General features: G+C 43.9%; 1 protein-coding gene across 4 annotated transcripts in view; it reads right to left on the bottom strand.

Annotated features, from left to right (window-relative positions):
• Window positions 1–24,813, bottom strand: part of DSCAM (DS cell adhesion molecule) — a 726,986-nt gene that overhangs the window by 364,162 nt on the left and 338,011 nt on the right. For all 4 annotated transcript variants that reach the window (XM_073617225.1, XM_073617227.1, XM_073617226.1 and 1 more), the window contains exon 11: window positions 20,920–21,093. In XM_073617225.1, the coding sequence (XP_073473326.1) occupies window positions 20,920–21,093 (174 nt within the window). The remainder of the gene's footprint in view (window positions 1–20,919; window positions 21,094–24,813) is intronic.

Below are 24,813 nucleotides of genomic sequence, written 5' to 3'. Positions count from 1 at the left end.
GATGCCATTAAAGTTCATGTGCGTGTAAAGGCAGGTGTCCCAATACTTTTAAAACTATAGTGTATTCATAGGTGTATGCAGACTATTGCATTAGAGTGTGCACCCTAAAGCTCAAACACACAAGTGTGTGTTTCTACATATATATGACCCCGGCACATTGATCTCCCTGCCGGCACAGTGAAAGAGAAGTGCGTAAACACTTCTCTTATGGCAGAACCGGTAACAGGGAGATCTTTTCCATCTTCCTGCTGGCACACAGAGAGATAATGCTAAATGCACATGGGGTGATTAGGGTGTGCCCAGGCACTCCCAGCAAACCCTGTGTGCACACCTATGAGTGTATTTCAATTTCATGAAAATGATTGAAACTTGCTGGTCAGTAAATTTTGTAAATGGTAGACTGTCTTTGTTAATTTATTAGCCATCAAATCTGTTTGAAAAATGTTACAAATTGCCTAAAAAGTTGCATCAGTCCTGAAATGACCGTTTTACCTGGATGGCGGCAGCATTTCCATCTACAGCCAGATATGAATTTCTACAACTGCCAAAAACTCAGATACAAATTCCTTGTAATTATGGGGGGGTATTGTGCCCAGCTTACCCCTGAAATCAAATTATTATTATTATTATTATTATAAAGGATCTACATTTCAGAGGTGGTAATAGTCCCTGATGAAGATTACAATGTATGCACTTTTTCGAAACGCATTGGACTTTTCCACTACTTACCATCTTAGGCTACCCGCTTGGATGGTTTATGTCTATATAGTAGGATTTCACCACTTCTGTCAAATACTGTGTAATATTTACTATGCATGTATATGTGTTTTTCTTGTGGTTTGCTTCCATAACAATTCTGTTTTTATGATTCATCCTTGTATTAATAAATTCATATTTATATATATATATATATATATATATATATATATATATATATAATTTTCTTTATAATTTTTTTCTAAAATTGCCTTTAAAATCCCATCTTTGAAGTTTTCTATTTTCAAATTCCTTTAGGGATGATGGCAATTTACACGCCAACCTATGAGAGTCTATTCATTTACATTATTATAAAGTATTTATATAGCGCCAACAGTTTGCGAAGTGTGTTACAATGTTAGGGATTCCCCTTAATGTGATTGGTTGTTTTTCCCAGATGTTTTTCTCCTCTTACAAATGCGGTCTCAGCTGATACAGAACAGAAGCAGGAAAGAATGTGCAATGAAATGAATTACAAAATCCTTGCTAAGTATACTGACCTCGGGAACTGTGGGAAGGATTATTTCTTTTCCCCAATTAAGATAGCGGAGTTTCCCTTTAGCTATAACTAGATAGTGTTGTATGGGTTTCATTCAGAGTCCTTTTAACAGCAGGTGCAGTCAGACTACTTGTCATGTGTGATTTACTGGCTCATTAGGTGGTCACATGTTTTCACAGGGCGACAGACAATGAAAACCGATGACTACGTCGCGCTTCACTGCCCGTGGCTGAGCCCCGAAAAATTACTAGATTATATGTATCCATTTTTTTTTCTCCGATACAGATACTTATAGAACCTTTTTCATAGCTACAACCAAGATCCTAGGCACAGCTAAACCCTAATGGGATGACAATAAGGACTTATCCACACAAGTTTCTCTCTCTGAAGAGCGATCCACGTTCAGATCGCTCTTCTGAAAGCATTTGACAGGTGGTGAGGAGGCATTGTATCCACTCCCCGCCGCCTACTTTAATCTCTTGAACCCGCACTAATGTGTCGCAACCTTGTGCACTGCATGCAGTTGCAAAGTAGCCCTTTACTTGAATTGGTCATGTGCAACACAGTGGCGGCTGCTGGTATATTTTTTTTTGGGGGGGGGGGGCAAACAATGCACCCACAGCCACCTAACCCCCCCCCCCCCGGTTGGTTACCAGCCCCGCACTTACCCCATCTATGGCACGGCCAGCGCTTCCCTCCAGGCTTCCCCTGTGTCTCCTTCTCAGCATCACGGCGGCCGTGCATCTGCTCCCTCCTCCTAGGCCAATGGGATTGCTTCTCCTTTTGGGCCAATTGAAATCGGGTCTCAGGACCTGCTTCCTGACCGGCTGGGAGAACAATCAGTGTGACAATAGCCAATATTAATTCACTATTGTCACATAACTGGGTGAGCTGGGGGCGCAGTGCTCTGCGCCCCGAGCCCACACTTTTTTGCAGCCAATTAGAGCCTCAGGCTCTAATCATGTGCTTTAAAAAAAAAAAAAAAAAAACCCCATTGAAATCCATGCGTACGGCGCCCTGCATGTAGATTAGGGGGGCCAGATGCATGGATAGGGTGCCACTGGTGCAATAGGCGCTACATCCACCGAAAGCGCCAGGAGTTATAATTCCTACCGCCGCCATGAAACAAAGTATTATGTCTGCTAATTAGCCTGCTAAAGCCTCATACACACGATCAGATTTTCGAACGACCGTTTGTCTGTTTTTTTTTTGTTTTTTTTTGTGGCATGCTAGTCTCATGCCGAAAGTGAAGAGGTTACTCACCATACGAAAATTCGTACGACTGAATTCAACTTCAGAACTGACGTAATGTGTTGACTACTTTTGTATGTATTCTTTTGATTCTGAGCATGCGTAGTCTTGGACGAAAACCGTACTGATGAAACGAAAATCGGACGTTGAGTTCACGTACGTCAAAAATGTTATAGTTTGCACATCCAGATTTTGTCGGACAAAAAAAAACGGAATCGGCTGTCCAAAGCACCGAAAATCGTCAGATCGTTCGTCGGACGAAATTTTACTTCCTGGTGGTGGAGATTACAGGTGTTTGCAGCCAGTTGCAGCCAGGAAGCCTGTACATGTACATGTGGATTAGGACCCGGTTCACCCCACAATGCGGTGCAGGAAACCTGCGTTCCATGTGCATTTCTCACACCAAGTCTTGCACATGTTCGAAATGCAGCGCACTTCCAATCTGCAGCAGCTGATAATGCAATCCTAATGACACCCCAAACACAGGTCCCAAACAAAGTGCGTTTACCTGCATCAGACTGCGTGATACAGAACTGTCATGCGATCCAGTTGCAGTGCGTCTTTTAAAGCGTCTGTTAACCTAACATGTCCTGTTCCTGATATGTGCCTGCTGTACCTTGTACATGTATGGGAAAGTCTCCTGTGCTCCTTGTATTGCTTCCTTTATGTGAAATCCCTGGTGTTCCTGCCAGTCCCTCTGTTTTCCAATAAAAACTGACCACACTAGGCATGAGAGCACAGCATGGTCAGTTCCCTAGCTGTGTTGGGAACTCCGCCTGCTCTCCTCCAATGGTCAAACTTGTCCTGACCCCCCCCCCAGTACAGCCATTCACTGGGAAACTCAGTGTGAGTGTGCTGCTGCTTCTCCTCCCCCAGCTCTTATGCAGCTGAGAACAGAGGGAATGTGATCACTTATAAAAAAGGGAAAAAGGATATTTTATATCTGTACAAAAATTTTTTGCCCTTCATTTCTATTTTAAACTGAATGGGTTGTTTACAGGGTGATCCTTTACAATCACTTTAGAGTAGTGCATGCACTACTTTTGGTGAGCTGCAGTGCAATTTCAGCCCATTGGACTGAAAACGCATTGCATTCGAATCGCACAGGAACGCAAACTTGTACCTGTATGATTCCTGCTATGAATCAGACAGGTGATTGGCCCTGATTGCACATAATCTGAGCATAAGGTGACCCATCTGTCCATAATCACAGCCTAGGCACGTGATCTGGCACTTCCGGGTAGGGGGTGCACACACGCTCTGCCAGCGACCCGGCCGTGCTGTGATTAAATACATCAGATGTGGATCAGCGGGATGACCGCCGGCATCAGCACTTGCCAATCGTCCAGAATTTACACAGGGCAGAGCCCCGTCCTGTCAGCAGGGAAGTAATGGATTTTTTTCCCCCGCAAAGCAGGGAATAAAATCCATGACTTGCCTTAGTTAAAGCAGCACAAAGTTTACACTAAAACACTGGCTAGGCACACATTTAACCCTTTGATCGCCCCTGATGTTTAACCCCTTCCCAGCCAGTGTCATTAGTACGGTGACAGTGCATATTTTTAGCATTGATCACTGTATTAGTGTCACTGATCCCCAAAAAAGTGTAAAAAAAGTTAGTTTGTGTCCGAATGTCTGCTGCAATATCACAGTGCCGCTATAAGTCGCTGATCGCCACCATTACTAGTAAAAAAAATAATAACTAAAAATTCAAATTTTACGCAAACCAATCAATATACGCTTATTGGGATTTTTTTTACCAAAAAATGTAGCAGAATACATATTGGCCTAAATTTATCAATAAATTTGATTGGTTATTTTTTTTTTATTGGATATGTTTTATAGCAGATAGTAAAAAATATTGTTTTTTCAAAATGGTCCGTCTTTTTTTGTTTATAGTGCAAAAAAAAATAAAAAATGCAGAGGTGATGAACTACCACCAAAATAAAGCTCTATTTGTAGGGAAAAAAATGACATACTTTTTTGGGGGGGTACAGCGTCGCATGAACGTGCAAACGTCAGTTAAAGTAATGCTGGGCTGTATCGCAAAAAATGGCCTGGTCATGAAGGGAGGGTAAATCTTCCAGAGGGCAAGTGGTTAAACACACCTGCTTCCAGGGGCGGCCCATCCATTAAGGGCGCACGGGCGCCGCCCCCCCGTCCATCGCCGCCTCCCCTATCCATGCGCCCGGCCCCTTTCAGGACACCGGCTCATGGATTCCAATGCAGAGGGGCTGTATTTTTGAAGCACCAATTAAAGCCAAAGGCTCTAAAAGGCTTCAATATAGGGTGGGCTCGGGTCGCAGAGACCACCCAGGTGTGCTACAACAGCAAATCAATATTCACTGTTGTAACACTGATTTTCCCTACCAGGCCAATCAGGAAGCGGGTTTTGACACCGGTTACCTGATTGGCTGAAAGGACAGGTGATCCTATTGGACGTCTAGAAGGAGGTGGGAGGAGCCGCATGGCGGAAGCCATCGTGATGCAGAGAGGAAACAGGAGCCGCTGCCTGCTGCCCATAGGAGCCAGCAACCAGCCCATAGGAGCCCGCAACCCGGTCGCTGCCCGCCTGACTGCAACCGATAAGGTAAGTCCCCTGGAGTGGGTGCGGCCGACAAACCTACGAATCAGGGGGGTGGTTGTTTGCCACCTCCCCCCCCCCCAAAAAAAAAACACCAGCCGCCACTGCCTGCTTCCCCCATTGTCTCTTCATGTAAAGCCCACACACCACTGCGCTGCAGCAGCATGCACAACCCCATCTCTTTAATGGTGGTATTGCCCCCCGAGCACAGCAGGGGGTATCCTTTTTGCTGCAACTGCGAATCAAAGCATTGCGGCTGCAGCATGTGTAAAAAACAATCCGGTGGCCTTTGCAGCTAATGGTGGGAGTTTGGGGGGGGGGGGGGGCAGTAAAACAGTGGCTCAAGATCAGAAGTGCAAGCAATCCCTAAGGGCAAAGTGGCAGCGTCACCCTACTATATGAACTTTTATCAACAGATCGCAAACCTTTTGCTTTGTGTTGCATATTTAAATCAGATTTATAACGGTGTTTGCAGCAGGGATATAAATCACGATATTTCGGTGTAATAGGCCTGTTGTAGTCATTAAAAAATCTGGCAGTGAGTGTCAAGCACTCGTTTGGCAGAAAGTATTGGTTCGCCGAGGACGGGCAGACATATGGCTCATATATTAACAAATATTTCATGGACTTTTCAGTCTGGGAATCTGGCAACTTGTACAACTTTCCAGCAAAGAAGATAAACTTTACCCGGAGATAATTGTTTATTATAGTATGAAAAAAAAACCCCAGATGTCTGTAATGTGTTATAGCTAAACTCCCGCTCATTATACCGAGGCTTACATTCATTACAGGCAATTATTTGCCATAAAATTGCTGTGTAAAAATGACTTGCTCTACTTTAAATGATCAAACCGTAACAATAAGGGCCCGACCTTTATAAAGGTCAAAGTTGTTATTTTGCATTTTCTTTTTAAATGGAAATGTCATTTGCAACAGTTCGTCCCGAACTAAAGCTTTCTCCACTCATTTTAAAGTTGAAATCCATCCTTCCCTTCAGTCTTGCACAGTTGTTCAGGCTCCTCTCCTGTGCTGAACTTGCTTACTCTGATTTCACTGCACACTGTGAGCTTCTCATAGTGTGCAATAAAAGCTGCAGCAAGTCAGATAGAGCCTGCATCATTTCCTGGCCGGAGGGCATCAATCATTATCTAGTTCTTTCTTCCCCTGCCTGTTTGTCCCTGGTTCGACCCTTTCATTGATTGCATTTCAGTTCTTTTAATCATGGAGGCTCAGCATTACATGTGGGCATTATACCAGAGCTTCCTGTTTTTAGGAAGAAATGTACAACACCCTGCTGGCTCCTCCTATAAGCAACAATCTGCCTGCATTGCATAGAGTATCACAGAGACCCCGTAATGATGTCATTGGGTATAACATTAGGGAAGTAATAAAATCAGAAGGTTTTTTTAATAATTTAATTAGCATGTTGATGAAGGGGGGAAGGAGAAACTATAGGTCTACCACAGGGCACACCTACCCTTAAAGCTGAACTACAGAAATTCAGTCACTGGGTAAAATCTGCTTGCTTACTATGAGCTTACTATGAGTCCAACAAGGTGTATGCCACCTAATGGAGCTTGCTTTTCTTTACAACTGACAGTTTTACTAAGCACCAGGAGTACAGTATACTCCCCTCACTCTAATAAGAGATGCACTGTCTTTGTCAGGACCTTGATCACCTGCTGGGGGCACTGTGCTTTTCAGAGTGGAAGGATTTAGTTTGTGTCCACCAGCGGGTGTCTCCCAGAAAACAAAATCTGGCAGCAGCAAAACACTGGAACATGAGGCACTAGCAGGGCAGGAATTAAATACCCTCCCAGCAGCCAGCATCAGGTGGGATCTGCTGGCTGCTGGGAAGGTATTTAGGTCCTCTCCTACTAGTGCCTCATGCTCCAGTGTTTTGCTGCTGGCAGATTCTGTTTGCCTTTGATCCTGATCATGCTCCTGCACTGTACCTTGTACCCTGCTGCATTGTACCTGCTCCCCCTAGTTTCTGATCCCACTTTTAGTTCCCCATCCCATCTACTCCCTGCACCTCCAGTTTTCCCCTGCTTTTTTTGTTCCCCATGTTTTATATATTGTATATAGTTATTTGTTAACTAGGCGTAGGTATTCTGTTACTGGGTTTTTGTTCACTTATATTTTTATGTTTACTGTGTGCTGGTGTTTGGATGGGTTTTGCTTCACTGTAAATAAATCTCACATAAAGCATACACCATCTGGTCCCAGTCTCCTGAGTGTAGCCATGCAGATCTGGCCATCTATACTGCTGATTCCTGACAGTCTCCTCACACACAGCAGTTCTGCCCATCTCTCTCCTCTGCTGTTCATTCACTGAATGCTTTGACTTTTGTGAATGGGTTTACAGAATACAAAGTACTCTGTGATTTAGAAGGATGAAGGGAAAAGGCAGGAACTTGTGACTGCAGCTACAGAAACTGAGACCAAAAGATCCAGCATTAGAGCACTGGAAGTATAGCGAAAACTATGCTCCCAGTGCTCAGTGAAAATGTAAACTGTAAAACTAAAGAGAGATAAGACAGATGATATGAGAGATAAGATAAGTCCATGAAGTGACATGCACCTTGTTGGACTTAAACAATAGTAATCATAGTAATAAAACTGGAGTTCAGCTTTAATTTGTCCATTGCTATATATGCTTCAACATGGAGGCTCTCAGACTAGAGTTAGAACCTTGCTTTACAGTGGAGCCTTGACGAGGCAATGTGGCTTCCACATATATTTGAAAATGCTGTGCAACTAAAATCTCTGTTTTTAACACAAACTGTTATGCCCCGTACACACGGTCGGATTTTCCGACGGAAAATGTGTGATAGGACCTTGTTGTCGGAAATTCCGACCGTGTGTGGGCTCCATCACACATTTTCCATCGGATTTTCCGACCCACAAAGTTTGAGAGCAGGATATAAAATTTTCCGACAACAAAATCTGTTGTCGCAATTTCCGATCGTGTGTACACAAATCCGACGCACAAAGTGCCACGCATGCTCAGAATAAATAAAGGGATGAAAGCTATTGGCCACTGCCCCGTTTATAGTCCCGGCGTACGTGTTTTACGTCACCGCGTTTAGAATGATCGGATTTTCCGACAACTTTGTGTGACCGTGTGTATGCAAGACAAGTTTGAGCCAACATCCGTCGGAAAAAATCCTAGGATTTTGTTGTCGGAATGTCCGAACAAAGTTCGACCGTGTGTACGGGGCATAAGCATAGCAGCATGTTAGACATTGATCATAAAATCATAACTATAAAATTCTGGTTAAGGCCTATTATTAGCGTCATTACTAGCAGGGCAGAAATGGTGGACAGAGAACTATTGGGCCTGCCATGGGTCCTCTGTCCTGTCGAAAACATGTACTGACTGCATGTGAAACAGAGCTTGAGTTTTCACTTTATAACACTTCAGCCAGCTCCCACTATATTTGATTTTCAGACTAATGCCCCGTACACACGGTCGGACTTTGTTCGGACATTCTGACAACAAAATCCTAGGATTTTTTCAGACGGATGTTGGCTCAAACTTGTCTTGCATACACACGGTCACACAAAGTTGTCGGAAAATCCGATCGTTTTAAACGCGGTGACGTAAAACATGTACGTCGGGACTATAAACGGGGCAGTGGCCAATAGCTTTCATCTCTTTATTTATTCTGAGCATGCGTGGCACTTTGTCCGTCGGATTTGTGTACACACGATCGGAATTTCCGACAACGGATTTTGTTGTCGGAAAATTTTATCTCCTGCTCTCCAACTTTGTGTGTCGGAAAATCCGATGGAAAATGTCCGATGGAGCCCACACACGGTCGGAATTTCCGACAACACGCTCCGATCGGACATTTTCCATCGGAAAATCCGACCGTGTGTACGGGGCATTACACAGTAAAAAGGATGCTTTTACAACTTTAATAACCAGAATGGCGCCATGATCTACACAGTCTATGGTCATACCACCACTTATGCAAGCAATTATTATAGAGCATCTTCTCAAATGGAAGAACATACCAAAGAGGTGAGCCCATACCACTCTTATATGGAGGGTCAACCTGACCTATGAATAGCAATGAGTGAATCTCTGCAGTTCAATTGAGGTTTCGTTAAACTAAAAAAAAAAAAAAAAAAAAAAAAAAAAAAAATGCAAGCATACAAAATGTTGAATTTCTTAATGGGAAGTACTATTGAAGTCAACAGAAATCTCAGTCAGGCTCAAAAAATGTGTTACAAAGCAGCAAATGAAGCATATGTGTGCGGAATGGTTTGGGAAGCTCCTATCAACCCTGCCTGACAAGATGATGGGACCAGTTAAACAACTTGAACCACTTCCATTTTAAACCAGGGATAGTATGACAGAAGGGTGGACCCTGGCATTTAGGCTAAGGGCACTAAAGGAACAGCAATAGCAGATATAAGGCAGGAGCAACCTTTGGTTCCTTTCTCTCAGAAGCCTCTTAGAAATCTCTTTTAAAATCTGAGCCACCAGAAACGAAACTTGGATTCAGTTTCAGATTTGGTCATCTGAATCTATCAAATTTGGTCCAAACGTAACATCTTCTAAAATTTGGGATCAACTCTACTTCTGAGTCCTTTGGTCTGGGACCTCATGCAAGCACCCAAAGCTCAGCATAGGGCCCAACCAGCTTGTGCCTCCTGATGCATAGATCCAACTGCCCAACCTCTTTTGTAATGATTAATCAATCTCATTGGTTACTTAACAAAACAATGACTTCTGTCATTCCAGAGCACACTGTGGAACAAGCGATGAGTTGTCTAGCAACCCATCCCTGTATCCCGCAGTAACCAGATAATTTATGGCTTCCTCTTGTCAAAATTTCTCACTATAAAACATTTATAACTACAAAAACATCAGCTCATCAGCAAAGTGCCCCTGAAAATTCTTCTAGCCCTATAGAACGGTTTCATTGGAGGACTCAGAGATATAAAACATGATTTATCTCGATAAGGGTTTAACAGCTTACTCTACAAGCTTTCCAAATAAGTATCTCCCTCCTGTCTTTCAGCCAGAAGATTAAGGTATTTCACAGCCTCTCCACTTCAAAGAGTCTTTGTAGTGTTAAGTAAAAACAGCTTGCCATAAAGTACAGTCAGTTTAGTTAAACTTTGTTAAATATTTAATATGAAAGATGTATGACCTCGCTCAGATATCAGTCTGAGCTCCTCTGTATCCATGAAGGAATACATCTGCTAGTTTAATACAAGAAAGCCTTGTTATTTGAGAGAATGCAGATTTTCCCCTTCATATTTGTACAAGGACGAGCAATAAAAAAAAAGATAATAGTACTGTGCATATTAAATGGCAGAGGGAGCACAAGGCTCCTGAATAAGGATGAGCCGAACACCCCCCGGTTCGGTACGCACCAGAACTTGCGAAGAGGCAGAAAATTTGGACAAACACGCGAACACCATTAAAGTCTATGGGACACGAACGTGAAAAACCAAGTTGCTCATTTTAAAGGCTTATATGCAAGTTATTGTCATAAAAAGTGTTTGGGGACCCGGGTCCTGCCCCAGGGGACATGTATCAATGCAAAAATTTTTTTTTAAAACGCCCGTTTTTTTCGGGAGCAGTGATTTTTTAATGCTTAAAGTGAAACATTAAAAATGAAATATTCCTTTAAATATCTGCCTGGGGGGTGTCTATAGTATGCCTGTAAAGTGGCGCATGTTTCCCGTGTTTAGAACAGTCCGAGAGCAAAATGACATTTCTAAAGGAAAAAAAGTCATGTAAAACTGATAGCGGCTGCAATGAATTGTCGGGTCTCGTAAATATGGATGAAACTTATTGAAAAAAACGGCATGGGTCCCCCCCCCCCCCCCAGTTCATTACCAGGCCCTTGGGGTCTAGTATGAATATTAAGGGGAACCTCGAACCAAAGATTTAAAAAACAATTGTGTGGGGGTCCCCCAAAAATCCATACCAGGCCCTTCAGGTCTGGTATGGATATTAAGGGAAACCCTGCATCAGATTTTTTTTTAAATGGGGTAGGGGTCCTCCCAAAATCCATTCCAGACCCTTATCCGAGCACGCAACCTGGCAGGCTGCAGGAAAAGAGGGAAAGAGGTGTGGGTGAGAGAGGGCCCCCCCCCTGAACCGTACCAGGCCACATGCCCTCAACATGGGGAGGGTACTTTGGAATAGCCCCAAAAAGCACCTTGTCCCCATGTTGTTGGGGACAAGGGCCTCATCCCCACAACCCTTGCCCGGTAGTTGTTTGTAGGGGTCTGCGGGTGGGGGGCTTATCAGAATCTGGAAGCCCCCTTCAACAAGGGGACCCCCAAATCCCAGCCTCCCCCCGGTGATGTAAACAGGCGACACCGCCTTCCTCTGGCTTCAGAGGGGGTGGGGTCACCCGGTTACGTCACCGGGTGGCCCCGCCCTCAGCTATATAACAGCTGTCACTGAGAAGAAGTGTCACTCGGCGGGAGCCGCCCATGGAGGCAGAGCTGTTGCGGGTTTTTTTTTTTTTTTTCAGTCCATCAGGCGGCGTGAGATGGATCTGTATCGCGGGACATTTTTATTTTTTTAATAAAGGACTTGTCCCAAAGTGTCTCTTGCCATTTTTACTATTTTTGACACTTTTTTTGTGAAATGGTAGGGGTACAATGTACCCGTTACCAATTCACATAGGGGGGAGGCCAGGATCTGGGGGTCCCCTTGTTAAAGGGGGCTTCCAGATTCTGATAACCCCCCTGCCCGCAGACCCCCATAACCACCGGGCAAGGGTTGTGGGGATGAGGCCCTTGTCCCCATCAACATGGGGACAAGGTGCTTTGGGGGCTACTCCAAAGCACCCTCCCCATGTTGAGGTCATATGGCCTGTTACGGTTTGGGGGGGTCGCTCTCTCATCCCCCCTCTTTTCCTGCGGCCTGCCAGGTTGCGTGCTCGGATAAGGGTCTGGTATGGATTTTGGGGGGGACATTTTTTTTTTAATTGGCGCAGGGTTCCCTTTAATATCCATACCAGACCTGAAGGGCATGGTATGAATTTTGGGGGGACCCCCACGCAATTTTTAAAAACATTTTTGGTTTTGGGTTCCCCTTAATATTCATACCAGACCCAAAAGGGCCTGGTAATGGACTGGGGGGGGGGGGACCCAGGCTGTTTTGTTAAATGAGTTTTATCTATATTGCTGAGATCCGACAATTCAATACAGCGAGTATAAATAGCCTGAGGTCTGGAGCAGTGGGTCTCTTTGTCCAGGAGGAGGAGATCCCAGCCTGAAGGGCTGCTGCCCCTCTGGGCAGTCCAGGCTGTGCTTCTTCATTTTCCTCATCGAGGTCCCAACTGTGCTAGCTTGGGGGCCTATTCTACTGAACTCTGCTGGAGCTGACTGAGGGAGTTCTTTTGGGGGGTATGGTCTGAAGAATTTACAGGAAATATGTCTGGCAGATATTAGAAGGAGGCATTCAATTATGCAAAGACATTAGTGAGTACAGAGCAGTGTGTGAGATCCTAGTAATTGTGTGCTGCTGCTATCCTTCAACTTGTGCTTAAAATTGGACATGTTTTATGGCGTTCCTGTGTAGCTTAGCCTATTATTTGCTGCTGCTGCAAGGACTGTGCTCAGAATATTTAGGAAGAAGATAGATGTCCTCAAGTTACTACTAAAGTTTGGGGTGGTCCCGCACAAATGGCTATATGTTGTTTATGTTGGGAACTGCTGCCCCTACTAATACAACTACCTAAGTAGCGCATAGCGTGAGGAATGTGTTAAGGTGGTAGGTGTGGCGCTGTTCTGTTTTTATAGATGAATATGTCCTTTTTGCAAACTTATGTGTCAAGTGCTCTAAATACACAATCAATTAAAATTAAATGGACCTTAGACCTAGTGTAAACAATAAAAGTGACTAGTGCTCTTTAAACAATAAAAAATAAAGTGATTGGTGCTCTTAAATATGCAGCTAATCAAACCTTGATATATGCTAGCAAGTGGTTAACTTTGAATGGATTGTAATTTATTCCTAAAATATAAAACTCTTCTACCTTGGAGGTGAAAATATAAAAATGGAAATTCATAAAAATTCATGAAATTTCAACCCAAAATAAACTTTAGAACCAGTGCTTTGTGAACAATAAATAACGTGACTGGTGCTCTTATATTAATAATTGGTCAATTTTGAACATTTAAACCAAAAATACACAGTCCTTGGTGAATACACAAATAGTCCTTATATATAAATCAAGTGACTGGTACTCTTCAATCATGTTTATCATAACCATATGCTTGTGCTTTTTATGGTGCTCCCCTTATGGTGCTGCACACACCAGAAACACTGACCCACCCCTCGAGGGGGTATTCCACTTTCACAGTATATGCAGGGCCGGCCCTACCATGGGTCCCCGTGGGCTCATTGGACCCAGGCGGCACTCAGAGGGACGGCAAATCAGGGGCAGATTGGGCCGGGGGTAGGGTGTGTGGCATGCAGAAGAGAGGCACAGCCGCAATGTTGAGGGGGGGGGAGAACGTGCTGAGAGCTTTAGGGTTTTGGAAACTTCAGGCTCCTGTGCTGCTGCCGAAGCTGCAGGCTTCTTCTCTCTGCCGGCCCACCCACCACTTGTATCACTCTCTCTGCCCCCTCTGTCTTTCTCTCCCTGCACCTCTCTCTGGTGGCAGGCGGCGGCAAGTGACACGCTGCATCTGGCGGCAAGTGGCGGTGGCAAGTGACACGCTGCATCTGGCGCCAGTGGCAAATGACACGCTGCATCCGGTGGCAGGCGAAGGTGGCAAATGACACGCTGCATCTGTCGGTAAGCGGCGGTGGCAAGTGACACGCTGCATCTGGCGCCAGTGGCAAATGACACGCTGCATCCGGTGGCAGGCGAAGGTGGCAAGTGACACGCTGCATCTGACGGCAGGCAGCGGTGGCAAGTGATGCGCTGCATTCGTTGGCAGGCGAAGGTGGCAAGTGATGTGCTGCATCTGGCAGTGGCAAGTGACGCGCTGCATCTGGTGGCAAGCGGTGGGGGCAAGTGACACGCTGCATCCGGTGGCAGGCAAAGGTGGCAAGTGACACACTGCATCTGTTGGCAGGTGAAGGTGGCAAGTGACACGCTGCATCTGGTGGCAAGTGACAAGCTCAGGGTTCCCACTGATTCTGCATTATAGTGAGTTGAACTATTTAATGTTTTATTACAACGTAGTTATAGAAATAATGTGATTTGATCATCCTGACACCATATCAAGCATAGTGTTGGGATGTTTTAAGTGGCAACACCAGCCGTCCCCGTCCTTGGCAAAATTGTTCCTGAATGGCAGTTTGGAAATGTCCCATACAAAGGCCGCACCGCTTCCCTCAGGCTGTGCGGGCGTCAGTAGCTGAGCGGTCTCCTCACTCCGCATGCAAAAGATAGCTTCGGGAGCAAAAGTTTGTAGGCTGTCGAGCCGCCGCTGGTGGTGATGGAGGTTGGGGCCAGCGGGCTGCTTTTTAACATCACCAGCTTGCGTATGTTCCAGGGCCGGACCTGGCCACGCGCATAAGGGGTAGGAGAACAAAAGCCGCAGGAAAACGAGGGCTCCACTTCAAGTGTTGGCACCTTGCTAAAAAGCCACATTAAGTTTCTGCTTGATGTACCATGATTGGGAAGATTTTTTGTTACTGTTCATATATACCTGAAGATCATTCTCATGCAAAGTCTAAAGCCTAGAACATTCAGCCCGTGTGTATGGCAGCTGTTGCGCCAAAAGCCGGCGGTTTGACCGGCTTCTGTCGGACGTGCATGCTGGAAAACCAAGGGCCGACCCCCTCCCGATCAGTGTTTCCAGCCAACGGCTGAAAGCACTGACTGGACTGTTTTGGCGGGCAGTCCCCCTATCAAAGCACAACAGCTCAGCAGGGGAAATCACTGTACTAACATTGGATTTTTAGTACAGTTGCTCCGACCAGTGCTGTCAGTTTTTTTTAGATTCAACCCTCTAGCTGAAACGTGGGGTTTTATGGCCCCCCCTCCCAACCACTAATGTGAACATGTCCTAGGAGAATCTATTAAGGCCATTAGGATTGAATAGGACAGGTTAACTTTAATATCACTTCCTCTTCAAAATACACTGAAACCCCCTATAACCTCAGGAACAAAAGCAGTGTCTAGGTTCCCCAATGCTTTATCTTCTGCAAAATAACAGGTGCTCTTTAAAATAGAATTCCTGTTATCACTTTATGCAAACATATGCAGAGCCGCATAGGAAAGTGTAATCTTTGTGACAATAGCACCCTATGACAAAGGTAAAGAGATATTTTCATACTCTCGTTTGTCATTTTTTTTCTTTTGAATACTGCCAGCATTAATGCCTGGCATTCCCCTTCTGCTGGCGGCTTGCTGGGATAGACAGGAAGGGTGACCTTGCAGTGCTGGCTCTCCTCATTATGCAGGATCAATTAATGGCTACCAGAGGGAGCTGCTGTGCTGGAATGCTCCAGGCTTCAGCCATGCACAGTGTAGAGCTAAAAAAACAAAAAAACTAAAAAAATCCCAACCAAAAAGGAATATACAGAAGACGACAGAGAAGAACAGTAAAGGATTTAAAAACTGGACTGAATTGTCACAGCAAACCGGTTACCCCACTTATTCTTCAAATATCGTTTGGAAAACTGAATAAAAATTCTGATTGGTTGGCATGAGCACCAGGCTGAAGCACTCTTATTGGATAGTGGAATGGCAGTTGGTGGGGCTTAGCTACAGAGTCAGGTCTGACAGATAAAGTGTCATTCGGAGATGGAACAGAAGACGTTTTTCTGAATATTCTTGCGGTGCCTGCTCTTAGGTTGGATTTTTACTTTTAAAAGCAAAAAAGGAAGGCCCTCTTTAACCACTTAAAAACCGCCAATCATGTCATGATGTCCGTCGGCTACCCGTGATCGTTCCCGAGAGAGGCAGATCAGTGATCTGCATATGTAAACAAGGCAGATTGCCGTTCTGACAGAGGAGGGCACAGAGATCTGTGTTCCTGCTAAGCAGGAACACAGATCACTGTGTTTACTCAGTCAGTCCATCCCCACACAGTTAGCAAGCACCTCCTAGGGACACCCTTAACCCTTGGATCGCCCCTGATCTTAACCCCTTCCCTGCCAGTGTCATTAGTACAGTTAGTACAGTGCATATTTTTAGCAATGACTACTGTAATAATGTCACGAGTTAGCAAAAAAGTGTCACAAGTGTCAGTTAAGTGTCCGATTTGTCCACCACAATATCGCAGTCCCCCTAAAAATCGCTGATCGCTGCTATTACTAGTAAAAAAATGAAATAAATAAAAATGCCATAAAAATATCCCATAGTTTGTAGACGCTATATCTTTTGCACAAACCGATCAATATACGCTTATTGGGATTTTTTTTACGAAACATATGTAGCAGAATACATATTGGCCTAAACTGATGAAGAAATTAGATTTTTACATTTTACAATAGAAAGCTCTATTTGTGGGAAAAAAGGACATCAGTTTTATTTGGGTACAGCGTCACATGACCGCGCAATTGTCAGTTAAAATAATGCAGTGCTGTAACACAAAAAATGGCCTGGTCATTAAGAGGGTAAAACCATCCGGGGCTGAAGTGGTTAAAGCAAACCAGTCGTTAAAAGTTTTCACTCTAACCTAAGCTGGTATAAGCAGGTACTACAAGGGGCACATGATGACGAGGAGCTCTAGTGACCCCAAACTGGTGTAGCCACCCATGTAAATTTAGTAATGCTGGGTGGTAGTCAGTCCAAGCTCAATTATAGGTCTATTTTAGGGTTTCTCAAGCAAGGTTCCATGAGACCCAAGGGTTCCTCCAGAGGTTACTAGGGGTTCCTTGAGCAATGAGCAATTTTTACCTCTCAGATAAGTTCCCACTGACACCATTGCTTTTTTTAACTATCTGTAACACAAGTGTAAGGACCATTCTTCCCACTGGCCACCACACTAATGTATCAAGAGTTGTATACATACCGTATATACTTGAGTATGAGTCAACTTTTTCAGCCCATTTTTTGGGCTGAAAAAAGCCACTTTGACTTATACTCGAGTCATTTAACTAAAAATCCAAGTAATGGAGGAGAAAAGGGGGCGGGGTCATGCCGCTGGGTTCGCCGGCGCCGTCACTAGTTTGCTGGGACAGTGAGTTTCCCCAGCAACCAGTGACGCTGCTGGGCGCGCCCGCCCCCTGCTCCTCACCGCAGACGAGCTCGCACTCAGCTCGCACTCACTGGCCGCGAGTAGGGGCGTGATGTCCCGTGCGCGCCCCGCCCCCCTGCTACTCGCGGTTCCCGGGTCCCGGCTTAGGCTCGTGCAGCTTCCGCAATCAGCCCCTCCTGGATTCAAGGTATGTGGGTCAACTAGTAATCACTAATGGCTGGGCATATTTTATTTTGTTAAAGATCACGCTGATGGGCACCTTTTTTAAGTTAAGGGGCACTCTGATGGACAAATTTTATTTTAAGGGGAACGCTGATGGGTATATTTTTTAATGTGCACACTGATGGGCATATTTTCTTAAGGGGCACACTGATGGACACATTTTGTTGTGCCCATCAGAGTGCCCTTTACCATAAAATGTACCCATCAGCATGCACATTAAAAATATACCCATCAGCGTGCCCCTTAAAATAAAATGTGCCCATCAGAGTGCCCCTTAAAATAAAATGTGCCCATCAGAGTGCCCCTTAACATAAAAGGTGTCCATCAGGGTGGCCCTTAACATACAATTTGCCCATCAGAGTGTCCCTTAATATAAAATGTGTCCATGGGCAAATTTTATGTTAATGGACACGCTGTTGGAAATTTACCGGTAGCTGCTGCATTTCCCACCCTAGTCTTATACTCAAGTCAATACGTTTTTCCCATTTTTTTTGTGGTAAATTAGGGCCTCGACTTATACTCAGATCGACTTATACTCGATTATATACGGTAATCATTTTTAGCAGGAGTTCCCTGAGACTGAAAAGTTATTTCAAGGGTTCCTCTGTGATGAAAACGGTTGAGAAAAGGCTAATCTATTAGTTAATTTTTTCTTTTCCTAAACTCAGTGTAGCTGCGGTCTCTCTGTTGCCATTAGGTGTCACTAGTGCCTCTGGCAATAGTGTGAGATGCCACAGGAATGTTGAGTTATGATGGCTTCCTCTAGCTCAGTGGTCTCTAAACTGCGGCCCAGGGGCAAGATGAGGTCCTTTGCTTGCCTTTATGTGGCTCTTGGGCACGAACAATGGGGAACCATTCCTTCCACTGACACCAATTATGGAGCACTATTTCTTCCCGATATCAACAATTTGTACTATTACTCCTCCTAATACAAAGTATTATTCCTCAGACTGACATCAACAATGTTGCACCATTCCTCCCACTGACACCAATGATAGGGCACTAATCCTTCCCCTGATACCAACAAATGGATTTATTCCTACCACTAATACCAACAATGTGGCATTGTATACTCCCATTGATGCCAAAGCATTTTCTATTCACACTGGCTACATTACGGTCCCCACAGAGTCTGAAGGACAATAAACTGGCCTTCTGTTTACAAAGACTGGAGACTCCTGCTCTAGCCAACCAGTAGGAGGTTTGTCATTGGTGCATCCTGGGGGAGAGCACAGATATTTGGGGTGGATCTTGTGAGTGCTCTTCTTCCCCTGGGCTGTGGCCTGGGAGGGTGCATGTTCAGCAATTGAGGAGGTCTTTGCATGTGCTGGGTGCAAATGCCTTAAAACAGAAGAAGCCTCCCTGACCAGTATAGTCCTTCTGTTTGAGGACCTGGACTCAGGGAGCCTTGCAGAGGACAGGGATCTGGAAGGAGAAGTGATAAAGTACCAGAGGTGACTCTGCTGCTGGAGATTCCATGGAGGGGGAATTTGCGGCGAGGCTGGGGAAGCATCAGGAGGATCAATACAGAGGTTGTTGCTAATGGAGATACTATGGCTTCTTCTGAAAAAGTTACAGGTTGCTGGTTTCAGCCTAAAGGCCCTTTTTGACTGTACTGAGGTCTATTGATGTAGCTTGTGAGCCTGCAAGCCAGTAGGGGTTTTCTGAGCTCCTTACTCCTCTCTCCCATGACTAGCTGTGAAAAATAAAATCCTTTAAAAAGTCCTTAAAGTGACTGGAGCCCAATTGCAATTGGCAGTCGTACAAGCATTCAGAAGCAGCACACATTGTGGCAGTAGCGGTGGGATTTGAGACTGCCGCCATCGTAATAGGGCATGCCAATACAGTTTTTTCTTGTTTATTTCTTCAGCTCCTATTCTAAATGCCTAAAAATCCATGACACCTAAAGAGGTCAATCTATAAAACAATTGTAGCATGAATTTTTAGAAAAGCATTCATACAAATTGAATGAAATGTCCAGTATGTTTTCTAACAGATTAATACCTGTATCCTCAGCTCAATTTAGTGACCAAAATGCAGTATAGTTTACTGGAAATACCCCAATGAGAAAATTATACCACATTTTGTCCACTAGGTGTAGCTGATGATACAGGCATGAATCTCTCAATTCAGAACATTTTGTTCAGACTCAGCACTCAGATGAATGCTTCTGACAATCATGCAACAAATGTTTTTATAAATAGACCCCAAAGTGTATTCCCAACACTTTTTTTTAGGATGAAGTGAAAATGGGAGCAGAGAACAAAGGACTAGTCACCAGCACTGCCTATAGGCTAATCTTTTCCCTTTTACGGACTTTTACGGACTTATCATGCCTTGTTCTGTGTGGAGGCAGCCATCTTGGTGAGAGAATATTCACGAAGAACCAGGAGAAGAGAAGAAAGCACAAATCCACAGATTTTAAGAAACAAAAGCAGGGAGATCCTTGCACTGAAGGGCCTTAGGTAAGCTTTCTCTCCAGCAAGGAGAACAGTGACCAAACAGCAGTGGCATCACCAATTCTCACTTCCAACCACCCAAGACTAGCAGTCAGCAGCAGCAATGCTTTAGTTCCTTGCAGCCAGACCACAAAAGCTGCACTGATCGAGGTGCAATAAAAATAATGCATTTTAGTCATTGATGATTGATGCACTAAGACCAGCCACTCCTCCTTCAACCCCCGTTCCCAAAAGCCCCCCACTCCCCCCTGGAAACATTTTCTTCCATGACAACGATCCCCGGTGCCAAAAAAGGTTGGAGACCACTGCTTTAGATGATCTCACACCACCTCTAGCGGTCATAATTTGGTAAATCTGAAATACTTTTACAAGAAAAATACTGCATTATGGCCACTAGATGGAGCTGACGATCATAGGAAATCACTGTATACAGCAAACTACGGTCTGAATTTGTCATAGACGGCTGAATGCATGTCCCATTTGTCTAACATGTTTTTTTTTTTTTTTTTATAAATAGACACCAGTGCCCAAAAAAATTCTGAACGCTGAGGTGATAAAAGACAGTTTATGCAAACAGCCACCCAGTTCTTGGAAATCTACTGTAGCTTGATGTATAGATATCTGTATAAGATATTTTAAATTTCATAGATAAAAAATGAACTACATTTCAATACAGTCTCATGCATATTATTTTAAAATGTGAGAGGCAGGCAATAAAGTAAATGGATGCCTCAATTAAAAGGGAAGTGATAGAAAAGGGATGTGGAAAGGGAAAAGGTAAAGGAAAGGGAAGGGAAACAAGCAAAGAAGATGTTTGTATCACACCAACCAATCAAATTTCCACTCTCAGTCATTCACAGGAAGGATATAAAATCAAGACAGACATCTGATTGGTTATTGTCAGCAAGAGGCAATTCAGTCTTGTAACTTTGACCCATAATATCCCCCATTTACATAACAAGATTTTGGAATATCAAGTAATGAATGGTTGCAGCTCTTACTTTTAACCGTGAGATACATGGACTTGCTGACGTCAGCTCCAACATCATTGCTGACCTTGCAGAGGTAGTATCCGCTATCTTCTTCCAGAATGTGTTTTATCAATAAGGAGCCATTACCTAGAAGCTGTATTCGTCCGTTCAATGCGATTGGCTGAAACTGGGGAACTCCAGCACCTGCAGGAGAAGAGAGAAGCGTATCAGACACCTTACCTTCCGACAGATCCGACCTCTTGTAATACAAGCCTACTTTATTTCGTTCTACAGAGAAAGGGTCCTCACAGCCTTAAAAGACTTCCAATGAAGTCCTCAACAAAATAAGCTGCCCTGCAAACTTAGCAATTCGAGGACTGAGACGAACCATTTAGCACTAACAGGGGTGCTTACAACAAACAGTTTTTATTTATGTAAAACCTTTATCCTAACAGGAAAAATAAAACTGTTGCTGTAACTGCTTATAAAGTGTTAGCTGGATTATGACTTAATTTTTGTTAGTGTATTTAAATCTGTTAGTACATATAACACTCCTCTCCCCCCCAGACTGACAATGCTGCTGCCCAAATGTGCCCCCTGTGCTCCTTCATCCAGAGATTTAGATCACCAGGTGAAAGCAGAGGGGTAAAAGCCTAAAGAAAGAAAACTACTGCAACCACCACATTTAGTGATTGGTTAGCTGCAATACAGTGCTGTGAAAGTTTTTTCCCCCCTTCCTTATTTTTTATTGTTTTGCATTTTTGTCACACATAAATGATTAAGAACATCAAACAAATTATACAATTACACAAAGATAACCTGAGTAAATACAAAATTCAGTTTTTAAATGATGGTTTTTATTTATTAAGGGAAAAAAGCTGTCCAAACCTGCCTGGCTTTATGTGAAAAAGTAATCGACCCCTAAACCTAATAACTGGTAGTGCCACCCTTGGCGGCAACAACTGCAATCAAGCGTTTGCGATAACTGGCAATGAGTCTCACACATCGATGTGGAGCAATTTTGGCCCACTCTTCTTTGCAGAACCTTTAGAATTCAGCCACATTGGAGGGTTTTCCAGCATGAACGGCCTGTGTAAGGTCATGATACAGCATCTCAATCTGATTAAAATCTGGACTTTGACTAGGCCACTCCAAAATCATCATTTTGTTTTTTTTTGGGGGGCATTCAGAGGTGGACTTGCTGATGTGTTTTGGATCATTGCCCTGCTGCATAACCCAAGTGCACTTGAGCTTGAGGTCACAAACTGATGGCCGGACATTCTCCTTTAGGATTTTCTGGTAGAGCTCAGAATTCATGGTATCATCAATTATGGTAAGTTGTCCAGGTCCTGACGCTGCAAAGCAGCCCCAGACCATCACGCTACCACCACCATGTCTGACTGTTGGTATGATGTTCTTGTTATGAAATTATGTGTTAGTTTTACACCAGATGTAACGGGACGCACACCTTCAAAAAAGTTCAACTTTTGTCTCATTAGTCCACAGAATATTTGCTCAAAAGTCTTGAGGATAATCAAGATGTTTTTTGGCAAATGTAAGTCGAGCCTTTTTGTTCTTTTTGGTCAGCAGTGTCTTTGGCCTTGGAACTCTCCCATGGAGGCCATTTTTGCCCAGTCTCTTTCTTATTGTTGAATCATGAACACTGATCTTACCTGAGGCAAGTGAAGCCTGCAGTTCTTTAGATGTTGTTCTCGGTTCTTTTATGACCTCCTGGATGAGTCATTTTGGTAGGCCAGCCACTTCTGGGAAGGTTCACCACTGTTCCAAGTCTTCTCCATTTGTGGATAATGGCTCTCCCCGTGGTTCACTGGACTCCCAAAGCTGTAGAAATGGCTTTGTAACCGTTTATAGACTAATACATGTCAATTACTTAGTTTCTCATCTGTTCTTGAATTTCTTTAGATCGTGGCATAATGTGTTTTTGAGATCTTTTAGCCTGATTCACTTTGTCAGACAGCTTTTATTTAAATGATTTCTTGATTTAACATGTCTGGCAGTAATTAGGCCTTGAAATTTAACTCAGATTTCAAAAAAATTTAGTTAATCACGGTTCATTCATGATATAGAAAGGGGGGGGGGGGTAATTACTTTTTCACATAGGGCCAGGCAGGTTTGGACAGATTTTTTTCCCTTAATAAATGAAATCATAATTTAAAAACTGCATTTTGTATATAATCAGGTTATCTTTGTGGAATATTAAAACTAGTTATTGTTTGAGTGAGACAAATATGAAAAAAAAATCAAGAAAGGGGCAAATACTTTTACACAGAACTGTATAACACTCCCCTCCCTTCAGACTGACAATACTGCTGCCCAAATGTGCCCCCTGTGCTCCTTCATCCATAGTGGGGGCACTTTAATGCAGGAAGTGTGTTACTGGTCAGATCACCAGGTGAAAACAGAAAACTAATGCAGCCACCACATCTAATAAGCTGCAATATATTATATTTTCTTTTAGGTATATTACCATTTTAATATATGCATTGTGCACTTTCCATTTAAATAAGCTTTGTTGTCAATCAGTATGATGTAGTGGAGGGAGGCGGGTGCAGACAATTCTTTCCGGGGTGTCAGACATTGGACTGCACATTTATTAGCTGCTTTACCGCATAAGCTGAAGGAGGTTAAACTTCTTAGCAATAATATTTAGTGAATTTACCCACTCGTCACCACTGGAAAGAATGTCTTCTTTAAAAAAATTGAAACTGTATTCGATGTTTTGTGGCCTTTTCACCTCGATGTTTCTGTTTTCACAGTTTGAGCAGTTAATATGGTAATGAGAGAGTTGTGTGCGTGTTTGGTGATTAAGCTTTTCGCTCGATTTCCCGAGGGAATGAATAAATTGCAATGTAACAGCAGAAACAACTCACACGCTCTCATGACCGAGACATGCAGCCGCAGACATCTAAAGACATCGTTTTTTATGAGCATTTCCTAGTTCCCACCCATTCAGTTCACTATGATAATGGTTAAGTGCATTTGTCACCTACATCCAGACATTTTGTCAGCCAATATTAAGCATATGGATGCTTTAAGAATTAGTAACGTCCCCGAAAAAAATTTTACCCTGCCAGTTCAAGGAGCAAGAGGGCTTTCAATGGGATTAAAATAATGATTTGGGCTTCCCACTGGACAAAAATAATGCGTGGGGCTGTCCAAGGGGCTAAAATAATGATTGGGACTGTCCATGAGACTAAAACCAAGGGTAGGGATGTCAGAGGGACTAAAATAATAGACGGGACTGTTTGCGGTACTAAAACAATGGGTGGGGCTATCCACCAGACTAAAACCATAAAGGGACTATCCACATGACTTTAAAGTATGGGGCTGTCCACAGGACTAAAACGTTGAGTCTGTCTATGTGATTTAAACAATGGGTTGGGCTGTCCACAGACTAAAACCATGATGGGACTTACTTCATGATTTAAAAATGGGTGGAACTGCCCACTAGCGTAAAACCATGATGGGACTGTTCATGTGACAAACAATGGGTGTGGCTGTCCACAGGACTAAAACCATGAAGATTGTCCATGTGACTTCAACCATGGGGGGGCTGTCCACAAGACTTAAACCATGAAGGGGCTGTCCACGTGTAGGCAGGTTGAGTTTAATGCTGCCCCAGCAGGTGGGGCTAGAGTTAATATTTTTCCAGAGTCTTTCTTGGTGGGCTTTCTTGGGTCCGACCCACTGGTCCTGTACCATTATAAAAGGGACAGGGGTCCGATCCAGGAGGGTGCATAATACAAGACAATTCTGTTGTCAGAGTCTGCCTGTCCAATTCTGAAGCACATGATCGAAAACAATGTTGGGGGGGTGGGTTCACAGAACTAAGCTCTAGGGCTGTCCAATTAACTTAAACATAGGGTGGGGCTGTCCACAAGACTGAAACCATAATGGGGCTGT

This window comes from Aquarana catesbeiana, linkage group LG02 (genome assembly GCF_042186555.1).
Source record: "Aquarana catesbeiana isolate 2022-GZ linkage group LG02, ASM4218655v1, whole genome shotgun sequence".
Lineage (NCBI taxonomy): Eukaryota > Metazoa > Chordata > Amphibia > Anura > Ranidae > Aquarana > Aquarana catesbeiana.
This window is presented reverse-complemented; position numbering and strand designations above follow the sequence as displayed.